At 45.4% G+C, this 12401-nt stretch overlaps 1 protein-coding gene across 1 annotated transcript in view; it reads right to left on the bottom strand.

Annotated features, from left to right (window-relative positions):
* Nucleotides 1-468: 468 nt before the first annotated feature.
* Nucleotides 469-12401, bottom strand: part of ascc2 (activating signal cointegrator 1 complex subunit 2) — a 19192-nt gene continuing 7259 nt past the window's right edge. The window contains exons 13-19 of the mRNA XM_084439721.1: nt 10392-10605; nt 9933-10129; nt 6811-6930; nt 6125-6346; nt 5558-5651; nt 5121-5215; nt 469-2711 (exon numbers count right to left, since the gene is read on the bottom strand). Of these exons, the coding sequence (XP_084295847.1) occupies nt 2537-2711; nt 5121-5215; nt 5558-5651; nt 6125-6346; nt 6811-6930; nt 9933-10129; nt 10392-10605 (1117 nt within the window). The 3' untranslated portion in view covers nt 469-2536. The remainder of the gene's footprint in view (nt 2712-5120; nt 5216-5557; nt 5652-6124; nt 6347-6810; nt 6931-9932; nt 10130-10391; nt 10606-12401) is intronic.

The raw sequence follows: 12401 nt of genomic DNA, 5'->3' as shown, positions 1-12401 counted from the left end.
TAAATACAGTTGAGTGGAGCGTACGAGTGTGCGGGTTCTGTTCCCTTTCATGTCATCTTAACGTGACATGTCCTGAACGACCCATCAGCACAGACAGTTATCTTGACGATCAGACATGAGACATTGAGCACCAGCCAGGAAAGGCTGACCACATCTGACCAAGGCCCTACGGAGTGAAAGAGGGCTTTACAGTAGGGCTGTGCAATAAAATCCATACAGCAATACATTGCAATATTTTTGCTGTATAGATTTTCCGCGGTACAGTAATTTTTTTTTTTTTTTTAGGTAAAAAAAAACATTTAAATATACAGAACAAGATAGGGAATAGATATTTCAAATGAATAGAATTCAGCCATAGGTACATAATTCATGTTTCAGATGGATTTAAAATGTCCTTACATTCACTCCTCCCTCAGTATCACCTCCAGGGAGCAGGGATGGAGTTGTATTTTCCGAGGTATTAAAAAAAAAAAACGGCAAATTATGTAGAGTATCGCAATGTATCGCAATATGTATTGTATCATATCACAATGTATCGTGATGCATATCGTATCATATTGTGATGTCCTTGCCAATACTCAACCCTACTGTAGAGCGAGGCTGTAGCTCTCCTGTACCAGGATTGACCACCTCTGGACACAAGGGAACTTTGGTGTTTGTGAATCTGTCAAGTAACTTAATGGATGCAAGTCAACAAAACAAGTTGAAGGCTAAAATGTGTTAAAATAGTTGAATGGACATCCTGTACTTTGTGACAAATTCTAGAAGGAAGTGTTCCCAGACGTCTTTACCTTCATCTACTGTAGCCATTATTGTTTTTTTCTATACCCCCCCCCCCATTTCAAATAATGCCAAAAGTACAAATTTTATGTTTAAAACAATTACTCAGATTCTCTGTGTGCAGTAACATCTAATCTCGATTATAACGAGCCTGGATTGACAGGCTTCCTGAATGAGCTTCAGACTTACTCAAAGGGAGGGAGACCAGAGAAAGAAAAGAGAAAAAAAGACGACCTTGAGCAAAGAGCTCATACTTTATATAAGGCATGCCTTTCATGCCTAGCCATGGAACAAGTGGAGAAGCAGCTTTGAGGCTGTGCTGGCCACAGGGTCCATCAGACCGTCTACAGCCCGACTGTTCATCCAGCCAATGTTCTAGACCACAGCGACCTAGCAGAACCCAGGCCCACACACAGATCAGGTGACCTCAGCTAGCCAATGAATTAAAGTCATTAAGAGCCTATTATAATCACACTTGAACCACTTTCACTCCATATCCTACCAGTACATAGAACGATTAAGAGTACTTTGTATAAGATTACTTGAATACTCAAGCGTGGGCAAGCAGATAATCATGGATCTAATGTGAGAAATATACCTGGATAGGTACGACGAGGAGCCTTCTGTGTCTGCTTACAATGGTTGGAGATTGTATCACTCAACCCTATCCAGTTCCTTCAGATCAGTTAACTGTGAAGGCCACAATATTCATAGTCAACATATTCTCATAGGTCACAACTTCAGGAATACTGAGATGACAGATCATCTAAAAACACAGTGTTATATTATTTATTTTATTTTGTTGTGATTTTGAAGAGAACTTGAAAAAGCAATCATAAATGTGCTTTTCGTTTGTCACAAAATGCTCTTACAGATCTTATTTCCTTCTGGGGAGTTTTTTCTGTGCATGGCAGATGTAGATGACAGTCTAGAAGCTTCTCTGTCTGTTTTAGAGACATGTGGCCCCTCTGAACAGCACAGGCTTCCAAACACTAACACACACTCACACAACTGCTCTTGTGAAAACGCCGTTGATGTAGCAGCTGGCTTTTTATGTTGTTGAGGCTGGACTATAACGGTTCCTCTCCTACCGGCTCTGGTCCAGCCTGGGTTGTTGACGTCCACCCCGTCTGACTGACCGGTCAGAATTGCTCTTCCAAATTCAGCAGGATCTTCAGTCTCTGGGATTCCCTGAACCTCTTAAGTTTTATTCCTGTTGTTCATTTGATAATGATCATGTCAAATAAGCTGTTGATTCCATCACTCTGGATATTAAATGGATTTGTTACATGGCATAAATAAAGCTCTTAGTTTTGCCCTTCACTCACACTCGCTCACTCAGCACTTTGGCTTACTCAATCTAATCTGGAAATCAAATATGGGCCAGATAACTGCCAAGTTCTTCGAGTTAAATGATAAAAATAGGTGTTGCGCATCTTATAAACATGCCACAAAACAAGCCACTTGGCAAATCAGATTCTGTTACCGCTGAACAACTTTGCTGTCTTTGCTTTAAAAAAAAAAAAAAAACTGAAAAGGCTGTCAAACTTGTCTCCTCTGGCCGAGAGGTGATGAGCAGGACTGGGGCATGACCTTCGGAGGGGGAGGGGTCATGACCTCTGACCTTTATCCCCTGGGAGGTCCGAGCCCCGAGTCTCCTTCCTCCCTCCGTCTCCGTCCGCTGTCGTCCCGTCTCAAAGGGCCGTCCGGCGAGTTGGTCTCCGTGGCGATTGGCGTGATGGCGCGGTCGTGGCCGTCAGGAGGGGATCATGCCCTTGTTCCTCTTGCGGTCGGCCATGGCCCGGCGGCTGTGGTTGGCCCCGCGGCTCTTGTTGGCCTCCTTCCTGCGCCGGTCCTGAGTGGTCTCCTGGGTCTGGCCCTGCCCCTTGGGCTTGCCCCCCACCTGGCTGGGGGGAGGGTCTGGTCTGTACCTGGGGGGAGGGAGGGAGGGGTTAACCTGCAGGCTCTGGTCTGTATCTGAAGGGGTTAACCTGCAGGCTCTGGTCTGTATCTGGAGGGGTTAACCTGCAGGCTCTGGTCTGTATCTGGAGGGGTTAACCTGCAGGCTCTGGTCTGTATCTGGAGGGGTTAACCTGCAGGCTCTGGTCTGTATCTGGAGGGGTTAACCTGCAGGCTCTGGTCTGTATCTGGAGGGGTTAACCTGCAGGCTCTGGTCTGTATCTGGAGGGGTTAACCTGCAGGCTCTGGTCTGTATCTGGAGGGGTTAACCTGCAGGCTCTGGTCTGTATCTGGAGGGGTTAACCTGCAGGCTCTGGTCTGTATCTGGAGGGGTTAACCTGCAGGCTCTGGTCTGTATCTGGAGGGGTTAACCTGCAGGCTCTGGTCTGTATCTGGAGGGGTTAACCTGGTCTGTATCTGGAGGGGAGGGAGGAGGGTGGGAGGGGTTAACCTGGAGGCCCTGGACTGTATCTTGGGGGAGGGGGGTTAACCTGGTCTGTAACTGGAGGGGGGGGGGGGGGTTAACCTGGTCTGTATCTGGAGGGGGGGGGGGAGTTAACCTGGTCTGTATCTGGAGGGGGGGGGGTAACCTGGTCTGTATCTGGAGGGGGGGGGGGTTAACTTGGTCTGTATCTGGAGGGGGGGGGGAGTTAACCTGGTCTGTATCTGGAGGGGGGGGTTAACCTGGTCTGTATCTGGAGGGGGGGAGGAGGGAAGGGATAACCTGGAGGCTCAGGGGTCTCATTTATAAAACCTTGCTCAGGATTCGTGTACTAAGGGTTGAGGTCATCCGCAAGTTCCAAAAGGTACGCACAACGATTTTCCGATTTATAACGAAGTGTGCACGTGTGTCCCACGCCGGTTCCCTATTATAAATCTCAATCAACTCTAAACTTGGCGCACGTGAGCGCACGTTTTGTCCCACCCTCTTAACGCCCATAAATGCCCATAAATGGCCAGTGAAACGCCTCCAATTCACAGAAATCAATACAGCCTGAATCTAACATGACGGCGAACGTGGCTGCAAAGAAGTGGAAGCGGCTCATGAGCCACTCGTCGTCATTGGCCAGTAGGTCTTACCGGTTCCTGAAGACTCTCTCTCTCCGAATTCCTTGCTCCACATCATCAAACAGCAGTACATATAAATCAGTCATTGTGCGTCATTACGCATTGGAATTGCATGCCTTTTTATACCCACCCACGGACATGATTATATGGAACAGGTGCGATTGTCATTGACAATATATGAACCACGCACGTGATTGATTGATTGATTGATTGATTGATTTCATTTCTGGGTATAGGATACGATGGATCCGAGGGATGACATGTAGAGGTGAGGGCACTTATTTCCGACAATGCTGGATGTCATGAAAACAGGACAGCCGATGACACATAAGATCCATCACATCTAAGCCAATTAACAGCACTCTTATCTGCCCGTCTGAGGCATCAAACATGGGATCAGTTAAGCCTATTTCATTTATCGAATATGCATGGCAATTTCTAAATAGCCTAATAGCTTATAATAATGGGCGCCCTATGAATGTTGATTCCTGAGTCAAACAATGAGACAATGAAACACCACCAGCAAACTCAGCCTATTGCTCTGTAACACAGCTTACAGTGAATCATACCATCCTTATAATATATTAGCCTACACATTGCCTGCACACTTTTCTTGTTGCGGAAGGCTAGGCTGCATGTTGGCACTGTCATTTTCCCCGCGATCAGAGGGGCTTCTCTACGACTATAGCGATTGTTGCTCTACCAAAATTGGGATTCACATAGCAGTGCAAATATGAAGGCCGTTCACAAGTCATTCACAACAGTATTTGAATTATAGTGATTGCTTTGAGCACATAGCCTACGCTGTCCACATTATTATTCATGAGAATTACTAAATACAGAAATTATTTATGAGAATAAATAAATAAAGGAATTATTTATGAGAATAAATAAATACAGGAATTATTTATGAGAATAAATAAATGAATCAATTCTTTAGCGATGACAGATCCAAACTTTTTTTTTTTTAAATTCAAAATCCCGAAGTTTCTGCGTCCGCAAGCTTTATAAATAAGGCCCCTGGTCTGTATCGGGTGGGGGGGGGGGTAACCTGGTTTGTATCTGGAGTGGAGGGGGGAGGGAAGGGTTAACCTGGAGGCTCTGGTCTGTTTCGGAGGGGGGGTTAACCTGGTCTGTACCTGGCGGGGGGGGGGGTTAACATGGCTCGGATGCTTGTGTGCGTGTTGTTGGGTTAGAGAGCTTTCCTTGGAAAAAGGATATGTGTGCGGTGGGAGAGAGAGAATGAGGGAGCTTTGTGTGTGTATGTGTGTCTGTGTGTGTGTGTGTGTGTATGTGTGTGTGTTTGTTCGTACCCCCTCCTCTGCTGCGTGGCGGCTCTCCTGGCTGCCGCCCGCTCCCTCAGGAGAGCCGGGTCCTGCACAAACTGGTCTCTCTTCACGCCATTGCTCTGGAACACACGGGTTACGATACCATATCACTTTATTGTCGGCAATGCTGAAATTGGTCTTGCGACACAGCTCACATATGCAACAAATAACATAGTACACACATTTGACAAACAAAAAAATAAGTACCACACACACACACACACACACACACACACACACACACGTTCAACCATAAGCAGCTGACCAACAGGTCCCACACAGACAAGGAAGCAACTGTGGTGGTGTGGGAGCACATGAAACCAATCTTGTGTTGAAAATCCCTCCGTGCGTACGGTTAAACATCTCATCACTCTAGTGTGAGCGAGTCATCGTGGTTTGTGGATGCCTCTGTGAATCTGTACCTCCTCAGTCTTCTCCTCCTCCTCCTCTTCATCCTCCTCTTCCTCCTGCACCTGTCTGCCTCCCGTCCGCAGTACCTGAGGAATGGTGAAGGGTCTGGAGGGAGAGGGAGAAGGAGCGAGAGAAAGAGGGAGAGAGAGTGGGAGGGGGGAGGAGGGAGAGAGAGAGGGGGAGGCGGAGGGGGAGGGGGGGAGAGAGAGGGAGAGAGAGGGGGAGGAGGGAGAGAGAGGGGGGGGCGGAGGGTGGGAGAGAGAGGGAGAGAGTGGGAGGGGGGAGGAGGGAGAGAGAGAGGGGGGGGCGGAGGGGGGGAGAGAGAGGGAGAGAGAGTGGGAGGGGGGAGGAGGGAGAGAGAGAGGGGGGGACGGAGGGTGGGAGAGAGAGGGAGAGAAAATGAGGGAGAGAGAGTGGAAGGGGTGAGGAGGGGGGGAAGGTGAAAGAGGTATAAGAAAGGACATTTCTTTCTTTGAATTGTGCGACAGTACCCCATAACAAACGGAGACATTAGGAGGGGGAGGACTATTTCAGTTTAGGGGTGCAGGAAGGTGGTGTATAAGTCCCCTGTAGTTCACCTGCGGTTCAGCAGGTTGCTGTCTCCGTCCAGATCATTGGCTCCCACTTGGTTGATGTCGTAGGTGTCGTCATACTCGTCATCGTAGTCGCCTAGGTCATAGCCGGGGTCACCGGGGGTGACGATGACCTCGTCCACAACGGTCTCGTAGGCAAGGTAACGAGCCTTCTGCTCAGCGATGTGCTGTTTGTCGTTCAGCATGTCGCGGACACTCTCTCCTTTCCTGATCAGAATCACAATCAGAATCACAATCCGTTTATTGCCATGCAGTTTTTCAACGTACAAGGAATTCGCTTTCGGTTGTGGTGAATAACATGGAGACAACATTGGACAGGGTGCAGGGACGAGACAGGACAGTGCGAAGAGAGAGTACAAAATGCTAGTGCAAAAAAGGATAAGCTGAGAAAAAGAACAATATACAAAAAGTAGTGCAGTCAGTGTATATACTGTAATGTGTAGGTATATAGTGTAATGTGTAGGTGAGTGTGTGTGTGTGTGTGTGTGTATGTGTATGAGGCGTGATATGTGAGTGCGGTGAGTCCTATACAGTACATTCAGGTCATGTGCAAGTGTCAAGCAACATGGCGGACAACAAAAAATCACTATGCATTGTCGGGAACATGGCTTCAAAACGATGTGAAGGACTGTAGGAGAGCGATGGGGAGTAAGCCGTCTCTGGAGCCTCACCTTCTGCCCTTCCAGACACGAGTCATATCCACGTGGTCCCTGTGGAAGACGTCAAACTCGTCATCGTCGTAGACGTTGGACCTGGTGCTCAGCACGGCGGGAGCCTCCTCCTTCACTGGCCTGGAGGAGAGAGAGGGGGGGGGGGGCAGAGAGATTCTGATTTGACAACAGTAATTCTAGAACTCGGAGAGGTCCACTTCTATGACGGTGGACACTGAGGGGGAATACTGTACACTGCATTTTGATAAAAGAACCATCTCTCACTCATACCCTCTCTCCAACATTTCTCTCACTCGCTCTCAATCTAGTAATACAATTCACTGTGACTATTATTAGGGGCCAGGCAGCGTAGCTGCCGGAACCCTATTGTATTTGCCTATATTATTATTATTATTATTATTATTATAATTATTATTATTCTCCATCTTCCACTGAAGTCTAACTTCCCGTGGACAAAAAATCACCAAAATTTGCACAAAGCTCCAGTCCTATACCCAAAGTCCTCAACCTGCATTGTAGGTCAATAAACCTGAAGGTGGCGCTACAGCAACAGTCTAAAGTTTAAAACTTTAAAAAAATCATAACAAATCAGCCATAGGTGCTATCACTGTAAAACCACCACGTGAATGTAGTCCCAAGTGAGACAAAACTTTCATACGCTTTGACCTTGCAGGAATTTTGAAGTCCATCACTCTGATTTCTTCATAAACTGTAAAACCTATCAAACCTATCTCCTCCCACATTTTTTGTTCAATTGACACCAAAATCGATCTACTGTATCTTCAGACTGTCCTTACCAAACGATCCTCACAGATTTTTGAAATATGAAAAATAGAGCCTACAGCACTTCAAAAAGTTTTACTGTTAACAGTTCTGTATACAGTTCCTATTAATTCTCGCCAAATCAATGTCTGATCATCCTCATAAAAAGTGACAACATTGGCCACATATTCAAGATGTAGTATGATTTTTTTCAGAATTCTATCTCAAAAATTGAATTTTTTAAAAATATGTTTAATTCTGTCCTCTGAAACCAACACTTCATACAGAGAAAACTACGTTACCCACAATCCAACGCAAGCTCCACGAATCTGAGACATCGCTGTTGGCAACCCTACCCCACCCCCGCCGAGGATTACAATGACTAAATCGATTGATTGGCAACTGACTGAGTACACAGCTGCTGAAGTTAATGTTCAATTATGAAAAAAAAGCTAACAAAACCTGTAACCCACATTTTTCAATCAATTAACACTAAAGTTGCTACACTGGATCTTCAAACTGTCATTCACAAACTCATTGACCAGATTATTGAATTATCAAAATTGAGCTTACAATGCATCAAAATGTTTTACTTATTATTATTATTCTCCATCTTCCACTGAAGTCTAACTTCCTGTGGTCAAAAAATCACCAAAATGTGCACATAGCTCCAGTACTATACCCAAAGTCCTCAACCTGCATTGTAGGTCAATAAAGCTGAAGGTGGCGCTACAGCAACAGTCTAAAGTTTAAAACTTTAAAAAATCATAACAAATCAGCCATAGGTGCCATCACTGTAAAACCACCACGCAAATGTAGTCCCAAGTGAGACAAAACTTTCATACACTCTGACCTTGCAGGAATTCTGATTATTATTATTATTCTCCATCTTCCACTGAAGTCTAACTTCCCGTGGACAAAAAATCACCAAAATTTGCACATAGCTCCAGTACTATACCCAAAGTCCTCAACCTGCATTGTAGGTCAATAAACCTGAAGGTGGCGCTACAGCAACAGGCTAAAGTTTAAAACTTTAAAAAATCATAACAAATCAGCCATAGGTGCTATCACTGTAAAACCACCACGTGAATGTAGGCCCAAGTGAGACAAAACTTTCATACGCTTTGACCTTGCAGGAATTTTGAAGTCCATCACTCTGATTTCTTCATAAACTGTTAAACCTATCAAACCTATCTCCTCCCACATCTTTAGTTCAATTGACACCAAAATTGATCTACTGTATCTTCAGACTGTCCTTACCAAACGATCCTCACAGATTTTTGAAATATGAAAAATTGAGCCCACAGCACATCAAAAAGTTTTACTGTTAACAGTTCTGTATATAGTTCCTATTAATTCTCGCCAAATCAATGTCTGATCATCCTCATAAAAAGTGACAACATTAGCCACATATCCAAGATGTAGTATGATTTCTTTCGGAATTTTATCTCAAAAATTGAATTTTTTAAAATATGTTTAATTCTGTCCTCTGAAACCAACACTTCATACAGAGAAAACTACGTTACCCACAATCCAATGCAAGCTCCACGAATCTGAGACATCGCTGTTGGCAACCCTACCCCACCCCCGCCGAGGATTACAATGACTAAATCGATTGATTGGCAACTGACTGAGTACACAGCTGCTGAAGTTAATGTTCAATTATGAAGAAAAGCAAACAAAACCTGTAAAAATGAATAAACATATCTCATCCAACATTTTTCAATCAATTAACACCAAACTTGCTACACTGGATCTTCAGACTGTAATTCACAAACTCATTGACCATTGTTGAATTATCAAAATCGAGCTTACAACGCATCAAAATGTTTTACAAATGTTTTACGATACGAATGTACAAAATGAACATTGGAATGTCAACTTTCTTGTTGTCCTATTCTCTCGCTTATTGCTCCTAAACTTGTCGGAAATTGCCTGGCCCCGCCTCATCGCTGCGAAGCAGCTTTAATTTCTTTTTTTATAGATTGATCCCTTTTCTTTTCTTCGTTATGTTTAGTCTTAAGGTTGTAAACGGTCTTCCATGTCATGATTTTTGTTGTTTTTGTTTATTGATTGATTACTTTATTGATCCTCCTCCAAGGAAATTAAAATAGTCAGCATCGCATAAAATAAAATAAAAAAACACTTACGAAGTGCAACACACACACGCGCGCACACACACGCACACACACACACATTTACATTCCCAAGTCGCATTCCTCTGGGGCATCACGTTTATATCCGTTTTGTCATTGTTCTGTCTCGGATTGCTCTGTTTGTTTTGTGATTATTTGGCCCCCCTAGAAAACGAGATGATTCATCTCAAGGGGTTTATCCTGTTATGGCTCCCCACCCCGTACCTGGGCATGGCTCTGTCCAGCTTGTCCAGGTCTGGGTCGAGCCGGTCCTCCAGGATGTTGTTGATGACCAGCTCAGAGCTGTAGCCATACTGCTCCAGGCAGGCCAGCAGGAAGCCCTCCCCCAGGTCAGGCAGCAGCTCCCGGATGTGGCTGAGGAGAGACTCCAGCTCCCCCGCGCTCACCGTGCACGCTGCCCCCTGGGACGCACACGCACACACACACAGACAGAGACAGAGACACACAGAGACACACACAGAGACACACACAGAGACACACACACACACACACACAGAGAGACACACACACACACACACACACACAGGTCTATACTCTGTACAATGCATCTGTATAGAGATAAGACGTGACGTGACACATACATACATCCTCTACCACAGTAAAACTAACATCTAAGCCCTTATCTAACCTATATAACCAAGATGCCTCGGAGTCAGATCTCACATTGTCTCCTCTGTGGGGTGTGGTATCCAACATGGCCTGGGCTCCCCCAGGGCCCTCACCCCCCTCTCCTGGCTCTCTGACCCCATGGGGCCCCTCTCCTGCCCAGGCCCCCGCTCCCCCTTCAGCCCGGGGCTGGGTCTGGGGCCTCCTCCGGCCCCTGCTGTCCCAGGCACTCTCCACACCCTGCAGCAGGTAGGATGTTCTGGTCTCGTCGCTGAGGGATGAGGTTAAGGGGAGACACTGAGCTGGTGGTGGTGTTGGGTGTGATAGGGACTGAGCTGGTGGTGGTGTTGGGTGTAATAGGGACTGAACTGGTGGTGGTGTTGGGTGTGATAGGGACTGAACTGGTGGTGGTGTTGGGTGTGATAGGGACTGAACTGCTGGTGGTGTTGGGTGTGGTAGGGACTGAACTGGTGGTGGTGTTGGGTGTGATAGGGACTGAACTGGTGGTGGTGTTGGGTGTGATAGGGACTGAACTGCTGGTGGTGTTGGGTGTGGTAGGGACTGAACTGCTGGTGGTGTTGGGTGTGATAGGGACTGAACTGGTGGTGGTGTTGGGTGTGGTAGGGACTGTGGTGAGTCCTCGCGTACTATAACCATAACCAGTCAAAGATCTCAGGATCACACTATGATCTCAGCCTGACGTGCGCCGGATGGTTTGTTTCACACAACCCTCTTGGAAAGCTTTGTTGGAAACTGTTTGGAAAAGGGCAGGCACTTTCAAAACTACTTGGCAGGTGATTGGATGAGCCATCAGTCTATCACAGGTAAATCAAATTCTTACCTAAGCAAGTTGTGAGAAGAGCGAAAATATCTTTTCTGCAGGGAAAAGCCTTCAGTGTCGTTCTTTGCTTTTCTTTCAATTAGGGTTGCAAATTGTTCCACATTCCTGAATCGATCAATAGTAATGTTAACGATCAATCAATTGTAATTAAAATACCAACATTTCCAAACAATACCAAATGCCTTTTTTCTCTTAACACTTTATTACGGATGGACTGGGTAATTTTTTGCTGCCTGCTGCGCGTCACAGCTCCTCCTCTCAAACCCTGAGCCGATGGTGGGTTTGCTGCCGGTGAGACGAGGAGGAGAGCCAACTTATCAGAGTGAACGTTCTTCAAGTGATAGAGCATTGTTGTTGTCACAATAGTTGCAAGTGGCTTCTTGTCCTTTCTTTTAGAACTGGTCCCACACAATGCTTTGCTTGGCTCGCTTCATTTTTCAAAATATGCCTGTTGATTTCTCTGCATTTCTCCTGAGATGGATGCTTTGTTATATAGAATAGTTATATACATAGTTATATAGAATAGGTATATTGGCTTTTCCTACGATAAATGCAATTATTGTAAGTCGCTTTGGATAAAAGTGTCAGCTAAATGACTATAATGTAATGTTCTATTGCGCCTTCTGGAGGTTCATTTAAACATGATTTGAAAATACACAATCCTACCACATTGTTTGATGGTAGATTGAGTAAATCCTTAACGACCAATGAATCGATTTTTGATTAATTGTCTGCGTCCCTACTTTCAATGAAGAAATAGTCTCCAGTTCAGATATAACTGATGCTAAAGCAGCATCTATGCTAGCCTCCGCCATTGCTGTTTTGGAATGAACAGTTGCTTCCCGCTGTCGTCACACCTAAACCACGCCCGGCGTAGCTGCTAGTATTTCCTCAGAACGCTAAATGGACGATCCTTTTCTGATCGTGCACAAACGGATCTCAATCGAGCTTTTCCAGACTGATGTGCGGAGTGAAACAACGTGAGATCGCCAGATCAGGATGGTCTCAAGAGGCTACTATAATCTGAACCATTAGAAGAAAAACGTATGTGGTTGAATTTAATAGTGCTGTATAAAAATCGTACATGTATCTGTTTCTATGGATTTCAGTGCCCCTGACAGCTAACATCCTAAAAGATTTGCTAAAAGTGCTCACAGTAATACACACAAGCAAAAGAGTCAGTGTCTGAATAACTTAAAACCGTCTAACGCCGAGTTTACAATGGA

The sequence above is a fragment of the Borostomias antarcticus genome, assembly GCF_949987555.1.
Source record: "Borostomias antarcticus genome assembly, chromosome: 6".
Lineage (NCBI taxonomy): Eukaryota > Metazoa > Chordata > Actinopteri > Stomiiformes > Stomiidae > Borostomias > Borostomias antarcticus.
The sequence above is the reverse complement of the archived record's forward strand: the minus strand, read 5'-3'. Positions and strand labels throughout refer to the sequence as shown.